This window comes from Delphinapterus leucas, chromosome 1 (genome assembly GCF_059928025.1).
Source record: "Delphinapterus leucas isolate spDelLeu-1000000601 "Yukka" chromosome 1, BTC_Dleu_Yukka2, whole genome shotgun sequence".
Lineage (NCBI taxonomy): Eukaryota > Metazoa > Chordata > Mammalia > Artiodactyla > Monodontidae > Delphinapterus > Delphinapterus leucas.
This window is the reverse complement of record NC_143129.1, coordinates 158076173-158102045: the sequence shown is the minus strand read 5'-3', so window position 1 is coordinate 158102045 and position 25873 is coordinate 158076173. Positions and strand designations below refer to the sequence as shown.

Genomic DNA, 25873 nt, shown 5'->3' with positions numbered 1-25873 from the left:
CACTGGACCAATAGGGAAGTCCCTACATTTTGATTTAATATACTGAGGACAACTTTCTGTATCAGTACATGTTGAACATTACCATAATTAAATAATTTGTATTCTTTTTTGTTGTTACCGCAAATAATGTTGACGTGAACAACCTTAAACATTAAGCATTAGTTATTTATATCCATAGCATAAATTCCTGGCATTGACATTACAGTACTGGACTAAAGAGAATGTTTTTTTAAAATTTTGATACATACTGGCCTACGAGAAGTTGAGTATGTACTTCCACCAATAGTGTTATGGAGTCCCTGTTTCACTATATCCTTGCCAACCCTGGTATTACTAAACTTTTTAATATTTGCCCATCTGATAGTGGCAGATAATTGCTATCACACTATTAATTTGTATTTTAACAGCATTAAAACATTTATATATTCATTTATTTTGGCTGTGCCGGGTCTTAGTTGTGGCACACGGGATCTTCGTTGTGGCATGCAGGATCTTTAGTTGTGGCATGTTGGCTTCGTAGTTGCGGCATACGTGCTTCGTAGTTGCGGCATGCATGCGGGATCTAGTTCCCCAACCAGGAATTGAACCTGGACCCCTGCATTGGGAGCACAGAGTCTTACCCACTGGACCACCAGGGAAGTCCTTGTTATTTTTTCATGTGTATTAGATATTTACTTTTTTTTTCCTGTGAGGTTTGTCTTTACCTTTTTTTTTTTAAACATACTTCTGTTTTAAAATGTTATTATTTAAAAGTCATTAAAATTTGGTTGTGTCTAATCATCGAGTGTGACCTTGTAATCTTAAGATTCCATGCTGCTTTGAGGTTCTCAAGAAGCAGAACATACTACAGAGAGTTAGTTGCAGCCTAACCTGAGGCCATCAGAATGTATCATACAATTTAGTGATTGATTGTTGTTGTGAGAGATTTGTCAGTGTACTTATTTCCAACAAACATTTATCGATCATTACTACTTTGGGGAGATTTGGGAATCTTTGGGAAGACTGAGTCATAGCTGAATAAATGGAAAGACCCTAGTGCATTACATTAGCTAACTTTTTCTTATGTTGTTATCTTTATATGTTTTCAGATAAAGTGTCACTGAATGGATGTATTACCTTGCACCAAATCAGTTTGTTATGGGGTCTCAAATTGCTGCTTAAATAAGATGACCTTTTAGGTGTGATTCTCCTCTAAAACTACATAAGTCTATTGGGAAACATTTGCTAAGGATTATTTTCTAAGTCATCTCCAAACATTTGCCTTGTGTATCCTTATTGAAATAAATAAATTTTAAATGTTCTATTTATGCAGTACCAATATATAAATTACAAGCAAACACAGAAGTATAAAAGGGATGAGACTTTTAAAACTAATTTAAATAAAAGTTTCAATGTTATATTTCTGCCCCTTGATGGGTTATCATTTACACCTTTAGGGTAAATGCCCATCCCAGTGGAAACCACTCTACTAATTGGAGTTGAAATTATTTGTTTACATTAGTTGTTATGCTCACTATCCTTTGACTCTTTCCTTCATAATGAAAGCTTGATTTTGGTAAATGAAAATGTTAAACCTAGAGCAAATTATCCAATGAAGTTCTAACAGTAAATGTGGGTAAAACATCATGTTTCGTCAATATTATGTTTTATTGTCTTATGAAATGGAGAACGTATACAATAGAAAGTACATTTTAAGTTTGAAGTTAAGAGGTTTCGGTTTAAATCCTCATTCCAACACTTTTGTGATCTTAAACCTTGCCGTGAGTCTATATTCTTGTCTACAAAATTGGGGGTTAATAGACAGCTACCCCGTAGGTGGTTGTGAGGATCAAATGGGACAATATTACAGTACCCTTAGCATAGTTTTTGGTAGCAGCAGATAGGTACCCAGCGTGTCTGTTTCTTTATTTCGTTTCTATACTGAATGTTGTTTTTGTTTTTTTTGTTTTTGTTTTGTTTTTTTTTTCTGGTACGCGGGCCTCTCACTGCTGTGGCCTCTCCCTCTGCGGACGCACAGGCCCAGCAGCCATGGCTCACCGGCCCAGCTGCTCCACGGCATGTGGGATCTTCCCGGACCGGGGCACGAACCTGTGTCCCCTGCATCGGCAGGCGGACTCTCAAAGAAGTATTTCATGTAGCGTGGTTTTTCTCCATTTTCCTGTCAATGTAGAGCTCACTGAAAGAAAAAAGTTACCTAAGTGCTTTCAGAGCATTTGCTAACATAGTTTTAGATTCAGAGAGCCTATGATGAGTTTTGTAGACTGGAAGTGTAATTTACAGTAACTTTCTATTACTTTGAAGCAATATGGATGCCTTTTGGGGTTTATAGTAGGTATAATGAGTTTGACGTGTTGCAACTAATAGATCATTCTATATGAAACATTTTTTATTCATTTGGCTGTTGGCTTTAACTTGGTTTATTGTTTGGCATTTAAATTATGTGTTTCATTTTATTGAAATGTGCATATATCAAAAGTGATTTGAGTTTGTAACATGGATTTGAGTTCTTGGGAAAAAGTTGGCCATGTTTTCATAAAATTGTAGAATCTTATGTTTGGGGGAAGAACTTTGGAGGTTTTCTGCCCCATTCCCTTTCCAGCTTAAAACTTGTAAGTTAGAAACTCCCTCTCAGTCGAGGATGTTAGCTGAGGATCAGAATAATTATATCAATATTGTGTGATATTATATAACAGCTGTAATATCAATAAAGTTCTGAACTTTGACATATCTATTTACTATCAAGCAAAATTGATTATCATTGTAATCTGATGTGAGCACCTTTCTAAAAAATACTGTGATCTTAAGCATTTTCTTTTCAAAATTCCCACAAGTGCAGTTTGGTCAATATTATGCTGCTCTCCTCCTTTACAGGGTTTGAAGGAAGCAGTGAGAATTTGGGAGTTCAATCTACTTAGTTGAATTTGTTTTAGTATACAGGCATATTTCATGCTAATCAAAGATATGTATCAGAAAAATTGTCTTAATCGAACTTCAAAAATAAGTTAGCATATCTTTTAATAATTGGGCAAAGAATCAAAAGCAAATAATTACAAAATACCTGTTATGTGCTACTTGGGGTTCTGGTCTGCAGTGAGCTTATTGTCTAGTGGAGAAGATAAATATTAAGCAGTTTTTCCTGTTACATATGCTTATTGGTACAAAAGAGCAGTAGTCAGTGTTTGACGGTTATATGTATTTATCTACCTTCCAACTAGTTTGTCCTTAGGTAACACGAACATAAGCAAAACAATTCCCTTGCTTAACTATTACATAATAATTTTTAGGTCTAACATAAATGGTTTTGAGTAAGCAACGTTATTGCTCTTTCCAATTGGTATAGATTATAAAGAAATGATTTTCCGTGTCACTTTTCTATAATCGGCTTCATTAGTGTTTGTTGCCAAACTGAAAATTTGAAGCAAGTGTATGGTTAAGAAGGGAAGACCCTACTAATTTAAGGGAGAGCAGGAATGCCAGGAATCCATCTTGGACTAGATGAGGGCTTTTATAAGATATTTTAGATTTGGAAATGCCAAAAAATAAGTACCCTTTGAACACCCCAGAGCCATAAAACATTTGAGCACAGGAGATTATTACAAAGAATTAGAAAGCTTTTGTTTATGTATATAAGGCATATGTACCAAATTGTATTTATTGGGGTTATTTGGCGATAGAGAGTAGGGGTAGAATTAGATGGCACTGGTGTGATCTTTCACTTCTTTGTTGCATAGAAAATTTTAAAGTGGTGGAATTATGAGTGGATTTTCCCTTTTTGGTGTATTTCAGTATTTTTCAAATAAAATTTAAACAGGCAAAAAGGTAGTACTATATGTATTGGTATGAAAGGGTATCCAAGATCTGTTGTTTTAGAAACAGAAAACTATATAGTATCCCATTTTATAAAGCAATGATGTATAGAAAAAGTTTTGAAAGACAGTTAAAGTGTTATCATTTGTTGCATTTCAGTGAAGAATAAGTGGGACATTCACTTTATGTTTCTTGTGTTTTTGTACGGTTTATACTTATATATTACCGTTTTTAATTAATTTTCATTTTATCAACTATTGTTTCAGTACTTGTCTTTGCTTCTTTCCTTTGTTAGATACTGTTTCCTAGCCCTCCTGTCTTTGTCTTGTTTTACTCCCCTATTTGGGGTGTGAGGAGTTACCCTCCAGTAGCTTCCTGAGGAGGTTTCCCCTCTCTTTTGTGTTAGTTAGGCTGGGTGTAGGAATCTAGGTTGAAAATCAGTTTTGCTCAGAACTTTGAATGGTATGTTACTTTTCAAAAAAATCAAATATTTCCAACATACAGGTAGTAAAGTGCATACTAAAATGAACACAACCTAAGAAATAAAATAATTGAAGCTACCTATGTACCCTGTTACAGACATCATCTCCCTCCCACCATCATCCTGATTTTGCTATTTAATCTCTCCTCCATCTCTTTACTTTGTATTTGTGTATTTTAATATAATGTGTAATATTATTTCTTATATTTTCCAGCTTTGCTTAAATGATGTACTGTATGTATTCTGAAGCTTTTTGAATTCAACATAATGTTTCTAAGGTGTATCTAGTATGTATGTATACTTTTTGGTATGTATAGTCTTGATACTTTCATTTTTCACTGGTGTGTAGTATTTCATTATGTAAATATATCACAGTTCATTTGTCCATTCTTTTACTGATGGATTTAGAGGCATTTACATTAACTGCTGGGGTAGATATCTTTTCCTTATATGTTTATACATGGGTGCAAGAATTTCTTTTAGGGTATATGCTTACAGTGGAATTGCTAGCTTCATATATAAGCCTATCTTCAACTATAATAAATACTGCCAAGTTACTCTCCAAAGTATTTGTAGCAGTTTATGCAGTTATCAGTGTATGAAAGTTACCATTGCCCTTCATTCTTGCCAATACTTTGTATAGTCGACAGTTTAATTGTAGCCGTTCTAATGGATAGACTGTGGTATCTCATTGTGGTTTTAATTTTTTTTTCTGTTTACTTGTGAGGAGTTGCTTATCTTTTTGGTTATATTTATTGCTATTCAGATTTCCTCTTTTCTGAATTACTTTTTCCTATTTTTTGCTCATTTTTAATTTGGATTTTCTTAACAGTTTTTATGAAATTATATTCTAGATATGAATTTTTTGTTGGTCATTACTTTGGAATTATCTTTTCTTCTGTTTATCTTTTCACTTTTTATATCATTATTTTTAAGGTAATTTTTAAACTTTTTTTTAACATTTCATTTATTTATTTTTGGCTGCATTGGTCTTAATTGCTGCACGCGGGCTTTCTCTAGTTGTGGTGAGTGGGGGCTATTCATTGCGATGCAGTGACTTCCCTTGTGGAGCACGGGCTCTAGGCATGTGGGCTTCAGTAGTTGTAGCACGCAGGCTCAGGAGTTGTGACTCGTGGGCTTAGTTGCTCCGCGGCGTGTGGGATCTTCCCAGACCAGGGCTTGAGCCCATGTCCCCTGCATTGGCAGGAGGATTCTTAACCACTATGCCACCAGGGAAGTCCCTTATATTATTTTTATGCACAGAATTTTTACACTTTATTGCAGTAAAAATAGTAAATCTGACAATCGAAATGTAAAATTTATTTAAATTCCTTTTATGATTTTGTGCATTTTGTGGAGCATTGTGTTTTTTTAAAAAAAGCTTTATTGAGGTATAATTGACATACAGTAAACTGCTCATATTTAAAATGAACAATTTGATAAGCTTTGGCATATCTGTATACCCATGAAACCACAATCAAGATAACAAATATATCCGTCACTCCTAGAACTTTCTTTCTACTCCCATTGTATTTCCTCTTTCTTACTTTCCTCCCGTACATAACCATAACATCCTCACTCAGCTATGCTGCTTTCTCTATATATAGATTATATTGCATTTTTAGAATTTTACATAAATAAACCTGTAAGTCTCTTTTTGGTTTCTTGCAGTATAATTATTTTGAAATTCTTTTATGTTGTTGTATATATTAATAATTAATTCCTTTCATTGCTGAGTATTCATTCTATGGCTTTATCATGATTTGTTTATTCACCTGTTGGTATATTTGGCTTGTTTCCAGTTTTTAGCTAATACAGACAAAGCTGCTATGAACATTCATGTGTAAGTCTTTGTGTGAACAAACGCCTTCTCTTTCTCTTGGGTAAATAACTGGAATGGCTGGGTCACATGTCAGGTTTTTGAGAGTAGTTGTATCATTTTACATTCCTACCAACAATGTATGAGAGTTCTAGTTTTCCACCTCCTGATCAGCACTTGGTGTGGCCAGTCTTTTTAGCTTTAGCCATTTTAAAATTAGTGGCAGCTCATTGTGGTTCTCATTTGCCTTTTCCCTAATGACTTCTGTTGAGTATCTTTTCATGTGCTTAGTTACCAACCATGTATCTTCTTTGGGGATGTATCTTTTCAACTCTTGCTCATTTGAAAGAATTGGATTGTCTCTTTTCTTACTGTTGAGTTTTGAGGGGTGTATGTGTGTGTTTCTGGACCCAAGTCCTTTATGCAATATCTTTTTCTTTTTTTTCCTTCTTTAAATGTTGTGACTTAGGTGGCAAAGGGTAGACAGATTGGGGATGGTGATTTGTATCACTTTTAAGTTACACACATTCTGCCTCTGGTTCACTTGGGATCTTTGGAGGGAACACCCTTGGCTGTGACACAGATTCCATTGTGTTGATGTGGGCATGGAGAAAGCCTGAGGTGCTCTCTACCAGCTTAGAAGGAGCAGATCATGACAAGGATGAACTGAGGCAGAACAACATGGTGGCAGACACACATTGTGGACAGAACTGTTCTAAACTCATGAGAGACACTATCAAGAACTTCAGGGAAAAACTGGGTGAGACATTAACAGGAACGAAATGTCCCGCATTACTAGATGGGCATAAGAGCAGCCAAGCCATGGCTTGCTTGTTGGCATGTATTCTCCTAGGCTGTGGTTTGTCTTTTTATTCTCTTAACAGTGTCTTTTGAAGGACACAAGTTCTTAATTTTGATAAACCTCAGTTTATTAACTTGTTCTTTTATTTATTTTTATTAATTAATTTTATTTATTTCTGGCTGTGTTGGGTCTTCGTTGCTGTGCGCAGGCTTTCTCTAGTTGTGGTGAGCAGGGGCTACTCTTTGTTGCGGTGCACAGGCTTCTCATTGAGGTGGCTTCTCTTGTCGCAGAGCACGGGCTCTAGGGCGTGCGGGCTTCAGTAGTTGTGGCTCGCGGGCCCTAGAGCACAGGCTCAGTAGTTGTGGCGCACGGACTTAGTTGCTCTGCGGCATGTGGGATCTTCCCGGACCAGGGCTCGAACCCGTGTCTCCTGCATTGGCAGGCCTATTCTTAACCACTGAGCTACCAGGGAAGCCCAACTTGTTCTTTTATTGATTGTATTTTTCACGTTATGTCTGAGAAATCTGCCTAACCCAAGAGCACAAAGGCTTTCTATGTTCTCTTCTATAAATGTTACTGTTTTAGGTTTTACATTTAGATCTATGACCCATTTGGAGTTAATTTTTGTGTATTGTGTGAGTGATGGGTGGAAGTCCTTTTTCTAAAAATATGAACATCTCAATGTTCCAGAATCATTTGTTGAAAAGACTGCTTTCCCATTGAATTGAGAAATTGCCTTTGCGCTTTGCTGAAAATCAATTAGCCATATGTATGTAGGTCTGTTTCTGGACTTTATTCTGTTCTGTTGATCTATTTGTATACCCTGATGCCATTACCACACTCTTGTGTTGCTTTTTTCAAACAGAAAATACAATGTTATGAAAGCTATATTACACATAGAGACAGGAAGTAGAATGGTGATTGCCAGGGGCTGGAGGGAAGGGGAAATGGGGAGTTATTGTTTAATGGGTCAGTTTCAGTTTTGCAAGATGAAACAAGTTCTGTGGATGGATGTTGGTGATGGTAGCACGGCAGTGTAAATATACTTAATGTCACAGAACTGTACACTTAAAAAAATGGTTAAGGTAGTAAGTTTTGTTACGTGTATTTGGCCACAGTTTTTAAAGCTGTATTGTGCAATGTCTGGTGCAAAATGAGTACTCAGTCATTTCAGTTAAGTGATTTTTAAAAATCAAGACCCAGAGAGGTTAGCTGGCAAATGATGGGGGGTAGAGGTTTGAATCCACAGCCGAAAGGCACGTTATTTCACTCTATTACACAACTGCCTCAGAATTGTGATCCTCTTCTCCAGTGTGATAAAGCTTGGATTTAAAAATCTCAAGATTTAAGAGGTATTCTAGATCAGTCTCTTTAGTACTAGTGACTTGCTGAAACAGAAATGTGGGGTATTTGAATTTATCCTTCTCTTTCCCCAGTCTTCCTAATCATGCTTATGCACTTCTGTTTCTTGAAAATTGCTCTTCTTAAATCTTAAGACATAAAGTTAACTTTTTTGGGTATTTTTTTATATTGTAGTAAAGTATGCATAATATAAAATTTTTCACTTTAGCTATTTTTAAGCATACAGTTCACAGTGGCATTAAGTATGTTATGTTGTTATGCAACTATCACCACCATTCATCTTCAGAACATTTTCATCTTCCCACACTGAACCTCTGAACTCATCAGACATTAATCCCCCATTCGTCCCTCTCCCCTGCCTCTGGTAACCACCATTCTGCTTTCTGCCTCTATGAATTTGACTATGGTGCATTTTTATAAGTGGAAACCTATGTCTCTTCGTGACTTGCTTATTTCACTTAGCGTAATGGCTTTAAGATTCATCGAGGTTGTAGCATGTGTCAAATTTCCTTTCTTTTTAAGGCTGAATAATATGCCACTGTTTATATACCACAATTTGTTCATCCACCCCTTGATGGATTCTTGGATTGCGTCCACCTATTGTAAATAATGCTGCTATGAACATGGGAACAAATAGCTCTTCAGGTCACTGCTTTCAGTTCTTTTGGGTGTATATCCAGAAGTGAAATTACTAGATCATATGGTAATTCTGTTTAATTTTTGGAGAAACCATCATACATTTTGCACAGTGGCTGAACCATTTTACATTCCCACCAACAATGCACAGGGGTTCCAAATTCTCCACATTTTTGCGAACAATTGTTATTTTCTGTTTGTTATTTTCTGTTTATTTTTGATAATAACTATCCTAATGAGTGTGAAATGGTATCTCACTGTGATTTTGATTTGCATTTCCTACTTACTGATGTTGAACATTTTTTCATGTGCTTATTGGCCATTTGTGTATCTTCTTTGGAGAAATGTCTGTTTAAGTCCTTTGCCCATTATTAATTGGGTTTTGTTGTTGTTGAGTTTTAAAGCTTTATATATTTTTGGATATTAATCCATTAACAGATGACTTGCAGATATTTTCACCTGTTTTGCAGGTTTTCTTTTTACCACATGGATAGTATCCAAATTTCGGGGTACAAAAGTTTTTAATTTTGATATAGCTCAGTTTATCTGTTTATACTTTTGTTACGTGTGCTCCCAGTATCATGACTAAGAAATCATTTCCAAGTCCAATATCATGAAGCTTTTCCACTGTTTTCTTCCAAGCGTTTTATGATTTTTAGCTCTTAGATCTATTTTTTCCTATTTTCTTTTCTTTTTTTAATTGAAGTGTAGTTGATTTACAATATTGTGTTAGCTTCAGGTGTACAGCAAAATTATTGTTATACATATATTTTTCAGATTATTTTCCATTATAGGTTATTACAAGATATTGCATATAGTTTCCTGTGATATACAGTAAATCCTTGCTGCTTATCTGTTTTTTTTTGTTTTGTTTTTTAATTTATTTAATTTATTTATTTTTGGCTGCATTGGGTCTTTGTTGCGGTGCGCAGGCTTCTCATTGCGGTGGCTTCTCTTGTTGTGGAGCCCGGGCTCTAAGCGCATGGGCTTCAGTAGTTGTGGCTCGCAGGGTCTAGAGTGCAGGCTTAGTAGTTGTGGCGCACAGGCTTACTTGCCTCGCGGCATGTGGGATCTTCCTGGACCAGGGCTCGAACCAGTGTCCCCTGCATTGGCAGGCGGATTCTTAACCACTGTGCCACCAGGGAAGCCCTGCTTATCTGTTTTATATGTAGCAGTTTGTATCTGTTAATCCCATAGTACTCCTGATTTATCCCCCCCTTCCCCTTTGGTAACCATAAGTTTGTTTTCTGTGATTGTTTAGTATATAGATTCATTTTTATTATTTTTTAGATTCCCCATATAAGTGATATCATGTGATATTTGTCTTTCTCTGTCTGACTGACTTCATTTAGTATGATATTCTCTAGGTCCATCCATGTTGCTGCAAATGGCAATATTTCATTCTATTTTATGACTGTAATATTCTATTGTGTGGTGTGTGTGTGTGTGTATGTGTACACACACACACATACCACATCTTCTTAAGCCAGTTGTCTCTTGGTGGGCGCTTGGGTTGTTTCCATCTTGGGTATTGTGAATAATGCTGCTATGAACATTGGGGTACATGTATCTTTTCAAATCAGAGTTTTTGTCTTTTCAGGATATATGCCCAGAGGTGGAATTGCTGGATGATATGGTAGCTTTATTTTCAGTTTTTAAAGGAATCTTCACGCTTTTTTCCATAGTGGCTGCACCAGTTTACGTTCCCACCAACAGTTTAGTAGGGTTCCTTTTTCTCCACGTTCTGTCCAGCATTTGTTATTTGTAGACTTTTTGATGATAGCCATTCTGACTGATGTGAGGTGATATCTCATTGTGGTTTTGATTTGCATTTCTCTGATAATTAGTGATGTTGAGTATCTTTTCATGTGCCTGTTGGTCATCTGTGTGTCTTTTTGGAGAGATGTCTGTTGAGGTCTTCTGCCCATTGTTTGATTGGGTTGTTTGGTTTTTTGATACTGAGTTGTAGGAGTTGTTGGTGTATTTTGGATATTAACCCCTTGTCAGTCACATCATTTGCAAATATTTTCTCCTGTTCCATAGGTTGTCTTTTCATTTTGTTGATGGTTTTGTTTGCTGTGCAAAAGTTTTTAAATTTCATTAGGTCCCATTTGTTTAATTTTGCTTTTAGTTCTTTTGCCTTTGCAGTCTGATCTTAGATCTATTTTGAGCTAATTTATGGTATAAGGTAAGAGTCTAATTCTTTTGCATATGGATATTCAATTTTCCCAACACCGTTTGTTGAAAAGACTGTCCTTTCCCCCACTGAATGGTCTTGGCACCCTGGAAAATCATTTGACCATATATGCGAGGGTTTATTTCTGGACTCCTCTATTTCATTGGTCTGTGTGTCCGTCTTTACTTGAGTACACACTGCTTTGATTACTGTAGCTTTGTAGTAAATTTTGAAATCAGAAAGTATCAGATTTACAACTTCATTCTTCTTTTTCAAGTTTGTTTTGGCAGTTCAAGGTCCCTTGAGATTCTATGTTAATTTTAGGATGGATTTTCTATTTCTACCCCCCCCAAAAAAAGTCACTGGGATTTTGATAGGGATTGCATTGAATCTGTGGGTTGCTTTGTATAATATTGACATCTTAACAATATTGTATTTCAATCCATGGACATTTTCATGACATGTCTTGCCATTTATTTGTGTCTTCTTTAATATCTCTCTTCAAGTTTTTTTAATATATAAATTTATTTATTTATTGATTGATTGCTGCTGCACTGGGTCTTCGTGGCTGTGCGCGGGCTTTCTCTAGTTGCTGTGAGCAGGGGCTACTCTTCATTGTGGTGTGCTGGCTTCTCCTTGCAGTGGCTTCTGTTGTTGTGGAGCACACGCTCTAGGCACGCGGGCTTCAGTAGTTGTGGCACTCAGGCTCAGTAGTTGTGGCTCGTGGACTCTAGAGCGCAGGCTCAGTAGCTGTGGCGCATGGGCTTAGTTGCTTCGCGGCATGTGTGATCTTCCCGGACCAGGGCTCGAACCCGTGTCCCCTGCATTGGCAGGCGGATTCTTAACCACTGTGCCACCAGGGAAGCCCTCTCATCAAGTTCTAATAGTTTTCAGTGTGCAAGTCTTTCACTTCCTTGGTTTATTCCTGTTTTTTTGATGTGATTGTAAATGGAATAGTTAACTTCCTTTTCAGATTATTTATTGTTAGTGTATAAAACCACAACTGAGGGAATTCCCTGGCAGTCCAGTTGTTAGGACTGTGTGGTTTCACTGCTGTGGGCCCGGGTTTGATCCCTGGTTGTGGAAGTAAGATCCTGCAAGCTGTGCGGCGTGGCCAAGAACAAAAAACACAACTGGTTTTTGTATGTTGATTTTGTATCCTGCAACTTTGCTGAACTTGTTTATATGAATAGTTTTTTTGGTGTGGAATATTTAATATATGTAAAATCATGTCATCTGCAAACAGTGATACTGTATTTTTCTTTCCAATTTGGATGCCTTTTATTTCTTTTTCTTGCCTAATTGCTCTCACTAGGACTTCCAGTACTGTATTGAATAGAAGTGGTGAATGTGGATATCCTTCTTCCTGACCTTAAAGGAAAAGCTTTTAGTCTTTCACCATTGAGTATAATGTTAGGGTTTTTCATTCATGGTCTATATTATGTGGAGGTAATTTTCTTCTACTCCTAGTTTGTTGAGTGTTTTTTTTTTTTAATCATGAATGAAAGATTGTTGAATTTTTCAAACACTCTTCATCAGTGGAGGTGATCATGTGAGGTTTTTTCCCTTCATGCTCTTAACGTGGTATAGTGCACTAATTGATTTTTATATGCTTTACCATCCTTGCATTCCAGGAATAAATCCCACTTGGTCATAGTGTATAATCCATTTTAATATGCCATTGAATTCAGTTTGCTAGTATTTTGTTGATGATTTTTGTATCAGTGTTCATAAGGCCTATGGATCTGTAGTTTCCTTTACTTGTAGTCTTTGTCTGGCTTTTGTATCAAGGTAATGCTGGCCTCATAGAATGAGTTAGGATGTATTACCTCTTCAGTTTTTTGGGAAGATTAACTGTTGATGCTGTTCTCATCCAAGCTCTCTTCCTTACTGTTATTGATAACTGAAATGAAGATACCATATGGGTGCTGTAAAGGAAACATGAAAATTTTTATTCAACCACAGTAGTAATGAAAAGATGATAAATTGAATAAACAAAATAATGTATTTCCCTTATCCAGTTGACCCTCAAAAAGTTGTATTTAGGTTGTAATGTACAATAATTGTGACAGTTCCTCAGTCTGTTACTATCTTACATAAATAATAGGAATGTAAATTGGAACAAATTTTCTGGTGCAGAATTTGGCACTATGTAAAGTCTTAAGAATTATGCATCCTTTGACCCAGCAATTCCATTTATAGAACATTGTCCTAAATATTATATATAATAATGCAGAGTTAGAAACCATCATGCCCAGAAACAGGGACTTGAGTAATAAACTGTGATACACACATGAACTATAAAAATACTGATGTTGAAGAAAATTTTACAAAACAATGTATAGTTTGAGTCCATTAAAATACTGCTATTTAGGCATTAAAAAGCCCTCAAACTTAATATTACCTGTTAACAGTGGTCTATTTTTGGGTAGTGATAGTGTAGATTGTTGACATTTTTATTTTTACTTCTCTGTTGATCCATATTTCTTAAACAATAAAGGATATTAATTTTATGAAAAAACAGCAAAAGATATTTTTGAAAATGAAATGAAGTTAGAAAGCATAGTTAAATCCCATGACAGAATTACTATCTAAAAATAATCTTGGTAGGCTGGGATGATGAACTGAATCCAGGATAGATGAATAGGTAAGTAGATAGAGTAATAAGTAAGTCATATTTCTAGATTTTAAAAAAACAACTGTAACCAATATAGAAAGTGTGAGGTGGGGCCTAATAGCAACATATGTAAAAGATTTAAAAGTTGTAATTTACTCTAGCCACTTTCTGAATGTAAGCAGCCAGCTGTTCTCTTCCCATTCCATCTCACACCCAGCTTAGTCTCTTCTAGGGAAACCTCCCGTGCTTCCTCACCAACGGATGTAAAGTCTTGTCACTGTTTGCCCTATCTGTTCTATTGGTCTTTTCTGATTTTGTTCAAGTTACTGTCTACTTGGAGTCCTGTTCCCCTCACTTTTGAATTTTCAAACTTGACCTGTACCTCAGAAATCCAGCTCAAGTGCTACCCCCTGCTGAAAGCCTGTCTGTCATAGTGCAATCACATTTTACTCAAATTTATGTAATTCTGGGAATTTCACGAGTTGAGAAATTAAAATCAATAAGATTTCTCATTTTATGTGCAAAATTTGAAATAATGAAAATCCTCCTCTATTAAAAGTCACATAATTTCCTGTTGCCATAGGACATGCAGCTTTAACAAGTACCAGATATTTTTTGTCATTTCTTTGTGAACCACCAGCATTCTGAACTGTGGAGTATTAATCAGCACTATTGCTGGAAAACTTTCCCCAGAAGCAGTCATTTTAAATGGAAATTAAATGTTGTAAACTCTCAGGAAGAAGGCCAAATGATGACCATGATACTACTTGCTGTAAAAGATTAAAGTTAACACGTGGTGGGGAAAGTAGAGTTTTAAAACACACCTAAAATAGTTGTAGAATTGTGCATTCTGAAAAGTCTTGTAGCACAGTAATTAAGTGTGGGCTCTGGAGTCAGATGACACTAGTTCAAATCCTAACATTTAATACCAGGTGTCTTTTGGAAAATAACTTAATCTCTCTGTGCTTTGGTTTCCCCATTTTAAAAATGAGCTGATGCCACAGCAATCAGAGAAGAAAAGGAAATAAAAGGAATCCAGATCTGAAAAGAAGAAGTAAAGCTGTCACTGTTTGCACGTGACATGATACTATACATAGGGGATCCTAAAGATTCTACCAGAAAACTACTAGAGCTAATCAATGAATTTGGTAAAGTAGCAGGATACAAAATTAATGCACAGAAATCTCTGGCATTCTTATACACTAATGATGAAAAATCTGAAAGTGAAATCAAGAAAACACTCCCATTTACCATTGCAACAAAAAGAATAAAATATCTAGGAATAAACCTACCTAAGGAGACGAAAGACCTGTATGCAGAAAATTATAAGACACTGATGAAAGAAATTAAAGATGATACAAATAGATGGAAAGATATACCATGTTCTTGGATTGGAAGAATAAACATTGTGAAAATGACTCTACTACCCAAAGCAATCTACAGATTCAGTGCAATCCCTATCAAACTACCACTGGCATTTTTCACAGAACTAGAACAAAAAATTTCACAATTTGTATGGAAACACAAAAGACCCCGAATAGCCAAAGCAATCTTGAGAATGAAAAATGGAGCTGGAGGAATCAGGCTCTCTGACTTCAGACTATACTACAAAGCTACAGTAATCAAGACAGTATGGTACTGGCACAAAAACAGAAATATAGATCAATGGAACAGGATAGAAAGCCCAGAGATAAACCCACGCACATAGGGTCACCTTATCTTTGATAAAGGAGGCAGGAATGTACAGTGGAGAAAGGACAGCCTCTTCAATAAGTGGTGCTGGGAAAACTGGACAGGTACATGTAAAAATATGAGATTAGATCACTCCCTAACACCATACACAGAAATAAGCTCAAAATGGATTAAAGACCTAAATGTAAGGCCAGAAACTATCAAACTCTTAGAGGAAAACATAGGCAGAACACTCTATGACATGAATCACAGCAAGATCCTTTTTGACCCACCTCCTAGAGAAATGGAAGTAAAAACAAAAATAAATGGGACCTAATGAAACTGCAAAGCTTTTGCACAGCAAAGGAAATCATAAGACCAAAAGACAGCCCTCAGAATGGGAGAAAATATTTGCAAATGAAGCAACTGACAAAGGATTAATCTCCAAAATTTACAAGCAATTCATGCAGCTCAATAACAAAAAAACAAACAACCCAATCCAAAAACGGGCAGAAGACCTAAATAGACATTTCTCCGAAGAAGATATACAGACTGCCAACAAACACATGAGAGAATGCTCAACATCATTAATCATTAGAGAAATGCAAATCAAAAAACTACAATGAGATATCATCTCACAGCAGTCAGAATGGCCATCATCAAAAAACCTAGAAACAATAAATGCTGGAGAGGGTGTGGAGAAAAGGGAACACTCTTGCACTGCTGGTGGGAATGTGAATTAGTACAGCCACTATGGAGAACAGTATGGAGGTTCCTTAAAAAACTACAAATAGAACTACCATATGACCCAGCAATCCCACTATTGGGTATATACCCTGAGAAAACCATAATTCAAAAAGAGTCATGTACCAAAATGTTCATTGCAGCTCTATTTACAATAGCCAGGAGATGGAAACAACCTAAGTGGCCATCATCGGATGAATGGATAAAGAAGATGTGGCACATATATACAATGGAATATTACTCAGCCATAAAAAGAAACGAAATTGAGCTATTTGTAATGAGGTGGATGGACCTAGAGTCTGTCATACAGAGTGAAGTAAGTCAGAAAGAGAAAGACAAATACCGTATGCTAACACATATATATGGAATTTAAGGGGAAAAAAGGTCATGAAGAACCTAGGGTAAGACAGGAATAAAGACACAGACCTACTAGAGAATGGACTTGAGGATATGGGGAGGGGGAAGGGTAAGCTGCGACAAAGTGAGAGAGTGGCATGGACATATATACACTACCAAACGTAAGGTAGATAGCTAGTGGGAAGCAGCCGCATAGCACAGGGAGATCAGCTAGGTGCTTTGTGACCACATAGAGGGGTGGCATAGGGAGGGTTGGAGGAGGGGAGATGCAAGAGGGAAGAGATATGGGAACATATGTATAACTGATTCACTTTGTTATAAAGCAGAAACTAACACACCATTGTAAAGCAATTATACTCCAATAAAGATGTAAAAAAAAAATGAGCTGATGATAAATCACCTAGCTCTTCGGGTTGTTGTATTAAATGTTCATAGCATGTAAAGCTCTTAGGAAGATACCTAGTGCATACTGTGTGCTCAAAAACAATAACTATGGTTATTCCACCGGAAAAATTAGTCTTGAACCATTTGAGTTTTAAATTGGAATGCATCCCTGCATAAAATATGACCATCATGAAGAAAAGAATTCTCCATCCTTGATAGTTTCAGAGAATAGGATGCTACCAGTCTCTTTGAAACCATGTAGTAAGGAATGTATGAAACCATGTAGTGAGGAATATAGATAGAATTGGGATAGGGAAGAGATTCTTTCCTTCACTGTAAACATAATACTTATTAAAGAAAATTTGGGAAGAATTTCAGAAAATTATAAAAATGATAGAAAATTGTTTATAATCCTACTACTACTCCAGTGCTAATAACCGTATTAGCTGAGTTCCTTCTAGTTATTTTCCCTGTGCATTAATTTTTTGGGGTACAAATACGTTATGACTACAACACATACACAGAACTGGAGATATTTAGCCTAGAGAAGTAAACTGTTGTAGCATTCCAGGTGAGGGATGTTGGGGGCCTGGTCTAGGTCACTGTCTGTAGAAATAAAGCATAAGATCACAGACAAAGGTATTTCTGCAGTTGAATCAGCAAACTTTGGTGTGGTGGTTTCAAGGACAGGTTTTTTTAGCTCTGGCTCCTGAAAAGAAGCAGATGGAACATAGGAGGAAGAACATATTTGCTGGAGAAGATGTTTGTTTTCAACATGTTGAATTTTAGATTTGACTAGGACATCCAGATGGAAATGTCTAACAGGCATTTGAGGTATATAGCAAGGACTTGAGAGATAATCTGCCTTGGATATGAATGAGAGCACTCCAGTAAGAATGTTTAAAATAATCAAAGATGGTACCTGATTGGGCTAATTTATCTGACCTCTCAGTGTATTTAGTTCTTTAAGGGCAGGATAAGAGTCTTCATCTCTAGTACCCAGCACAGTATTGCCACATAGTAAACTTTTGTAGCGTAAATGCATTTACTGAAACAAAGAGAAGAGGTCATTAATTTGGTCTCTGAAGAATGCCAGTGAACTTGAGGGAGTCATAGTTATCATTTATTGCCCCTTTCTTATTCAGTTTTGTTGGTGTCTAAAATTTAAATGTCTAAAGAAAAATAAGAGACTTCCATTTTTCTTTTCTGCTTCTGATGGAATTTTGTTTACATGAGGTACTTAAAATGTCATTTGGATGGCTGTAATTCATTCAGTTTCATCTTGCATTTTTAAAAAAATGATAATGAAGATTGTTCCAGTGATTCTTCCAATGCCCAGAGTATGCTCATAGTGGACATGTTAAGGACACCTCCTTAATGTGATTAACATGTAAGGGGGGAAAACATTTAGGAATATAAAAAATATATAAATCAGTATAGGGAAAAACGTAAACATAAATAGTCATGGGGTATTGAATCTTTGAAATTGTGTAACTTGTTGGGAGTCTTAATGGAATGTCTGTGTCAGAAGATACTAGATTGGTGGCAGGAGCTTCTGAGTGGGAAGGTGGACTGTGGAAAGAATAACCTCATCTGTGTGCACTATGCCCTTCTCTTTGCATACTTTAGCCAGTAGTTGGTTAATTTGCATGTGTGGTTTCAACTATCATGCTGTGTTGACTTATTCTGAAAGCTCCACGAGGATAGGCCCCCATCTCTTTCCCCCCAGTACCTAGCTCCTTACTAGAGTAGGCTCTCAAAAAATATTTGTCAAATGAATAGAATGATGAGTTTATTCAGTAAAATGGTAAATTTATTCAGTAAACATTTAATGAGACTTGAATGTCCTATGGAGATGGAAGGGGGTAGAAGAGTGTTAGGCCTGTAAAGATTGATAAGATAAATCTGACCTCCGGAGCATAAAATCTGCTACTGAATATAAATTTGTAAAGCCCTCTGGTTTTCAGATTAACCAATGCAGACAGTAAGTAATTTGCTGATCTAAAACAATCTCGTTCTGACATAGATTTTAATAAATTTCTTCAGAGAGATTATGTGAAATCTTTTTTATGTAACTGATAAGCACACGATTCTGCATTCCTTCTCTTCACTGTTTTAGCTAGAAAGGATTGTTGTGGGGTCAGTTTTATGATCCTGTTATTTTTTTTTCTTATTTTACGAAAATTTGGTATTTGATTAGATGGGGACATAATGCTTTTCTGAAAATACAGAAAGAGCCCACTTCTCTAAAGTGACTGTGATAAAGCAGCAAGATACTGAATTGAAATGGGTGTACTAAAATAGCTTAACTGGCTTGATCATTCAAGTATGCAAAGATCAGATAATCCAGTGTGTTAGTTAAGAGAGCTTTTACTGTATATGGTATAATGGTTGATCATATATTTCCCTGTTAAGTTTTTTTGTTTGTTTTAAATAATCAAAACCAGTCAGTTCTTAATTATCAGAACAGATATAGGGACTGTTATTGTGAAAACTGCAGAAAAAACTGCAGAAGATCAGTGGAATCCTGCAGTGCCACCACAGCTATTGGTAGTTTGCTAAGCAGAAAAATCAGAAGACAGGAAGTTAGAAGAAATTATTATTGAAGTAGCCTTAACTCCCTAGCCCAGTCAGAATGTGTGTTCTAGGGGGGGAAAACTTGCACAATTCAAGTCTTAACCTAACGAGATGTATCAGTTAAGCATAAGCAAAACCTATTCAGTTGTTAGAGGAAAGAAATATATTAATAGTAGGGAGAGCAACTTTGTGGAACCTAGAAAGAGAGACCCCAAACCAGAATTTGGCAGATTTTCCACACTGTCCAAAGAGAACAGAAGCCAGCTTTCTGTCGTCATTTGAACACATGTAATTTATCAGGCTTTATTGTGGTTGTGTTTTCCTTTGTTTTAGATTTTAATCTCACCAGATAACCTCTTATGTCAAAGTATGGGGAATGGGGACCATAGGTGGTAATATGACTGTCCCCCATTGTAAACAAATGAACTGGCATTTGGCATGTATATTAGTTTTTGAAATAAACTTCATTAAAAATAAAAACCTCAACCTTTTATAAATTGGTAAGTATAAATTAAGCCTAATAAGTTCTGCGTGTGTAGAAAAAAGAGCTGAGAGGGCTACACTCAGCAATAAGTCTCTTGTGTAAGTCAGGGATCATATTCTTATCCTTGTATACCCAGTTTATTGGCACGTGGTTGATGTTCAATTTAATGTTGTATTAATGAAACATTACTGAATTTCAGAGATGGTAACTCCAGACCTCTAGTGAGAACAACTATAGGCGTTTTATGGCTTTATTAGATTTATTCTCATGTCAAAAGAGCAGTCTGCCTTTTCTTTAACTCAGCAGAAACAATTCATTAAGTGATGAAAATAGAATCCTCTAAACAAACCAAATGCAAATCAAAACTGCAATGAGATATCATCTCACACCGGTCAGAATGACCATCATCAAAAAATCTACAAACAATAAATGCTGGAGAGGGTGTGGAGAAAAGGGAACACTGTTGCACTGTTGGTGGGTATGTAAATTGATACAGCCACTATGGAGAACAGTATGGAGATTCCTTAAAAAACTACAAATAGAACTACCATACGACCCAGCAATCCCACTACTGGGTATATACCCTGAGAAAACCGTAATTCAAAAAGAGTCATGTACCAATATGTTCATTGCAGCTCTATTTACAATAGCCAGGACATGGAAGCAACCTAAGTGTCTATCAACAGATGAATGGATAAAGAAGATGTGGCACATATATACAATGGAATATTACTCAGCCACAAAAAGAAACGAAATTGAGCTATTTGTAATGAGGTGGATGGACCTAGAGTCTGTCATACAGAGTGAAGTAAGTCAGAAAGAGAAAAACAAATACCGTATGCTAACACATATATATGGAATCTAAGGGGGAAAAAAAAGGTCATGAAGAACCTAGGGGTAAGACGGGAATAAAGACACAGACCTACTAGAGAATGGACTTGAGGATATGGGGAGGGGGAAGGGTAAGCTGTGACAAAGTGAGAGAGTGGCATGGACATATATACACTACCAAACGTAAGGTAGATAGCTAGTGGGAAGCAGCCGCATAGCACAGGGAGATCAGCTAGGTGGTTTCTGACCACCTAGAGGGGTGGGATAGGGAGGGTGGGAGGGAGGGAGACGCAAGAGGGAAGAGATGTGGGAACATATGTATATGTATAACTGATTCACTTTGTTATAAAGCAGAAACTAACACCCTTGTAAAGCAATTATACTCCAATAAAGATGTTAGAAAAACAAAAGGCAAATAAAAGGTGTATGCATCTGTTAGACAAAAAGGAAGGGGTAGTGCATTTGAGAACAAAGATAGTCTTGTGTGTTTCATTGTCTTTATTTTGTTTTAATAATTAAAACTCTGACTTTATTTTTTAGACCTTATTGCAATATGCAAGCAGCAAGAATGCATCAGAACATATTGTGTATCTTCTGGAGGTATATCGACTTGCCATCCAAAGCTTTGCCAGTGCTCGCCCATATTTAACTACTGAATGCGAAGATGTCCTCTTAGTGCTTGGCAGATTAGTACTGTAAGTTTAAGAACTTAAATCCCTCTTAAAATTGAGTATTTTTGGTTGTAATGTTTGCCTGACTTCTCTTTACTATGGCATCACATTGTTCAAGGCAACATCAGGGTCATACCTTTGAATGAAATTTCCTTAGCTCTGAGCCTTTATATTCACATTTTCAGGAGATAAAGTATAAGTGAAGCTCCAGCCAAGCAACATAATCTTTAATTGCCTCGAGTCTCTTTTCCTTCTCAGGCTTAGAATGATGCATTTTCTCTCTGTCCTTAGGAATAGATCAAGCGAAGTGACAAGAGTATCTGGAAGCTGTGGTGGTCTTTGAGGAACACTTTGGGGGGAAACACTGTGGAATTCTACAATACAATTATATTATTTGAACTAAGAATTATACTAGCAGAAAATATCAGGGTACAGTATAAGATTACCACCCCAAGGGTCCATGATAATCTAGCTGCTGTTTTAATATTTGGCTGCCTAATAGCAGACAGAGTTACACCTTTAATGTATTTATTTGCAAATTGAAAAAATACAACAGCTGTTAGTTTTTAGTTGTGGAATCACCTTGATTCAGTTTGCAGATTGTTTGGTGGGATAAATTCTAGTCTGGGTGGTCCATTTTATTTTTCTCTGGTCTTACCTGTTTTCCTTCCTATTTTCCCAAACCTCTAACTTTATACTTTTTTTTTGCAACATAAACATTCCTGGTTTTATAATCCCATTATTCCTCCTCTAAAGCCTCATAGTTTTTCTTTTTTCTCTTTTTTAAAGTTGAAAATATAACAATGTTGAATGAAATTTTGAAGAGTGAAAAACAAATTTAAAATAGTCTAAATAAATGTAAAATATATATTCAGTATCACTGTCATACTGTACTTGATTATGACTATAACCACCGTTATATACTGACTTAGTTATTCATATTCTAGGAGTTGCTTTGAATTACTGCTTTCAGTGTCTGAAAGTGAACTGCCATGTGAAGCCTGGGTACTCTTCCTTCAGTCTTTACAGGTGAGTTGATGTGGCCTCAAAAAAGGTCTCTGTTTAGGTATTCAAGACATGTAGTTAATTTCTCCCAGCAAACTAAAATTGGAAACTTAGAACGAAAACAAATTCATTATATATTGGTAGTAAGTTCATGAAATGAGGAGGCCTTCCAGATGAAGGGAGTGTGCTAAAAGTTTTTTTTTTCCTTATCATTTGGTTTTGTTAGCCTTTACATAGCTTAGAAACAACAAAAAAAGTTTTCATTCTTCAGACACAAAGTTTTAGGCAGAATAAAGCTATTAAAAATGTAAAATTGTATATGTTTATAAGGTAGCGGTATTTGCTTCATTGATAGTACACTTATCTAGTAATTTCCCCCTAACACTTCAGGGACTTACAATGCTAAGTCTCTTAAACCGTCAAAATAGCCATCAGAGATTCTGTGCATGCATTTTCAACAGGAGAGCTACGTTGGCTCTTATATTGGCTTGATTATCAGAATTCTTAGATGAGCAGATCGGAAAGTAGGAAGTTGGGGAGGGGAGAGTAAGGTAGGAGGAAAAACAATAGGAAGCAAATTTGCCTGTTACCAGTAGAGATAGAAAAACTATTTAAAGAAAATAGACATAATAAGTAAATAGCTACCATTCATTTATTATCATTAATTATGTACCAAACAGTACTCTACATTGTTTTTACATTTTGTATCTTTTAATCAAATTGCAAACCTTATACCGTAGAGATCATTTGAATCTCCATTTATAAATGGGGAGACAGGCATAGAGAGGTGAATTAGCTTGCCCAAAGTTACACCTAGATTAATACCTAGAGCTTGCTTTGTTTAACTGCTTCCTCGAGGACACAAACTCCATAGTAGCTTGCACTTGTTTCATGAAGGCATAAGTAAAGATTTGCATGTTAACAGACACACCTCGTTATCTGGAAATTTCTTTCCTCTAGGATAAAAAATCCAAAATGAAATGATATAATGTTAATCTTTAGATTTTCTGTTTGAGGAGAAGAGTTCTTTGTCATGCTCTTGGCCTGATTTAATCCCTGTAATGTCCTAACTCTTCACATATTCATACAGCTGCTGTTAAAATCATCTTTCATACAGAGCATATTGATTTTGTCATTCTGCCTGCCAGTAGTTTTGTCCTGGCATACGACATTCTAGAAGGGCAAGTGTACTTATTCTTATTAAGGCTGTTACTATTATTAGTAGTAGTATCCTTTGAAGAGAGAATACTCTCATATTTCTTCATTCTTTTCTTAGATTGTATGCCTGAATAAAATATTTGCCTTCCCTCCGACCTGTGTAACTTTGCCCGGTATTTATCAGACATTTAGGATATGTATATTCACATTTCTGAATATGTGTTTAATAAATGCAGTAGAGGTACAGATAAATATAAGACATGGTCCCTGTAGAAATCTGAGACATAAAACCTTGAGGTTTTCTTATTTTAGGTGATAAATGGATAAGGCAGCAGGTAGTTTTGAGGATACTTTTGGTAAGAGAATAGTTTTACAAGAGCAGGCCACAGAGAGCATTCTCAACCACTGTTTATAGTTGTGTAATCCTTCCAGACCTTTTCATTATGGATATAAAAATACGTTCTGAAATGAAATTTTAAATAAAGAAAAATGAGATCCTGTTTTTTTGCAACTTTTTTTAACTTAATGATTTTAACATGGACATGTATCTAGGATTGCATATGTAGTTCTCCCTTGATGACTGCCTGGGATTCTGTTATGTGGTTGCACCATAAATTATTTGGCCACATCTCTTTGCTGTTTATTGTAAACAGTGGTAGAGTGAACATCTTGTGCTAGTATTTCTGTATTGTAGATTTCAAGATACGGATAGTTTTACCTTAAAAAAGAAACAAATCTAAGTTTTTTAATTACTTTTAAAATTCCACCATAGTTTTTAAGGACTCTATTTAATGTTATTTTTTTAAAGTGCCTGCCTCCCTCCCTTCCTTCATTCCTTCCTTCTTCTCTCTTCATTCATTCACTCATTTATTCATTCATTGGCTGCACTGTGAGGCTTGTGGGATCTTACTTCCCTGACCAGGGGTTGAACCCATGCCCCCTGCAGTGGAAACGCAGAGTCCTAACCACTGGACCACCTAATGTTATTTTTTAAAAGTAACTTTGCTATAATATATATATGTGTATGTGTATATATATGTAATAAAGGATTACACATCATTCTTACTCAGAATAAACTGTATTTTGAACAGATGAAAAATTAGAAAATTGTTTTTGTTTTTAACCCAAACAGTGGCTTTTTATTTTATTTGCTATGTATCATGGGGGTGATAGTGTTCTGCTAAAGTGTAATGGTATAGGGCTGTTAGGTGTTACAAATATGTTAACCAGACACAGCACATTCTGACGTAGAATCTTCATCTTCACTGCAAAGTAAATGCCTGTTGTCCTAAGTTAAGGAAAAAGAAGCCTGAGGACAGGTCAAGCCATTTCAAGCCATTAAAGGAAAATTATAGCATTTAAATATTGCTGTTAGTTAACTGTTATTTGGAAATATCACTTTCTGTGTCAGTTTTAAAACCTTTCTTAGCAGAAGATAACTCAGTATATGGTGTGTGTGTGTGTGTGTGTATTAAAACCCTGTCGTTCTGACATGAAAATTAAGGGGAAAAAAGCGAACTTTATTTTTTATATTTCATTTAAGTGAATATAAGATTATAGTCTTAGGTCTATGAACATTTTTAACCTATATTTTATTTTCCAAAGAAATACTGCTACCAGTGAAAGCTTATGTTCCTTGAGAATTTCAGCAGTCTAAAATAAGGGAAAACAAGTTAAAATTTTAGAATATGGAAACAACCAATAATCCTCACTAGTAATAAAAGACAGTGAGATATATGCTTAATCATTTATGTCAAGTTAAATTTCTGACCTCTTACCTCCCCGCCCTTCGTGTATATAAGTATTTTAAAGAATAAACTATTGGCAATTATATTTTGTTTGTTTTCTGAGGAGATAGAATGACAGCTAATAACTTGCATTTCCATGACTTTTAGCTAGAGCCATCTATCATTTTCCTGTGTACTTTTAAAATTTTTTGGCTGCGCAGCATGTGAGATCACAGTTCCCCCACCAGGGATTGAACCCGCGCCCCCTGCATTGGAAGCACAGAGTCCCAACTGCTGGACCGCCAGGGAAGTCCCTGGAGCCATCTATCATTTTAAAAGTCCTTTGATAGAAGAATTTAAACAATTAAAAAGATATATAACAATAGATGTCATTAAGTCATACTTCTGTTAGAAGGAATAGGTTGCCTGTGTGAATACTGCAGAATCTTTTTAAAAGAAATCTGTGCCAGTGGCCTTAAAATAATTGAGTAATTCAAGGATGGAAATTGAATTGTGATCATTTTACCTAGGAGAATTCAGGAAAACATTTTAAAGGTACTCTTT

The 25873-nt window shown here is 36.0% G+C and overlaps 1 protein-coding gene across 2 annotated transcripts in view; it reads left to right on the top strand.

Annotated features, from left to right (window-relative positions):
• RLF (RLF zinc finger) overlaps nucleotides 1–25873 on the top strand; it is a 79844-nt gene that overhangs the window by 10479 nt on the left and 43492 nt on the right. The window contains exons 1-3 of one of the 2 annotated variants that reach the window (XM_089895385.1): nucleotides 16500–20725; nucleotides 21289–21443; nucleotides 22367–22448. In XM_089895385.1, the coding sequence (XP_089751511.1) occupies nucleotides 20270–20725; nucleotides 21289–21443; nucleotides 22367–22448 (693 nt within the window). In that variant the 5' untranslated portion in view covers nucleotides 16500–20269. Of the gene's footprint in view, nucleotides 1–16499; nucleotides 20726–21288; nucleotides 21444–22366; nucleotides 22449–25873 lie in introns of those variants that run through there. The other variant, XM_022575376.2, reaches the window with a different exon arrangement.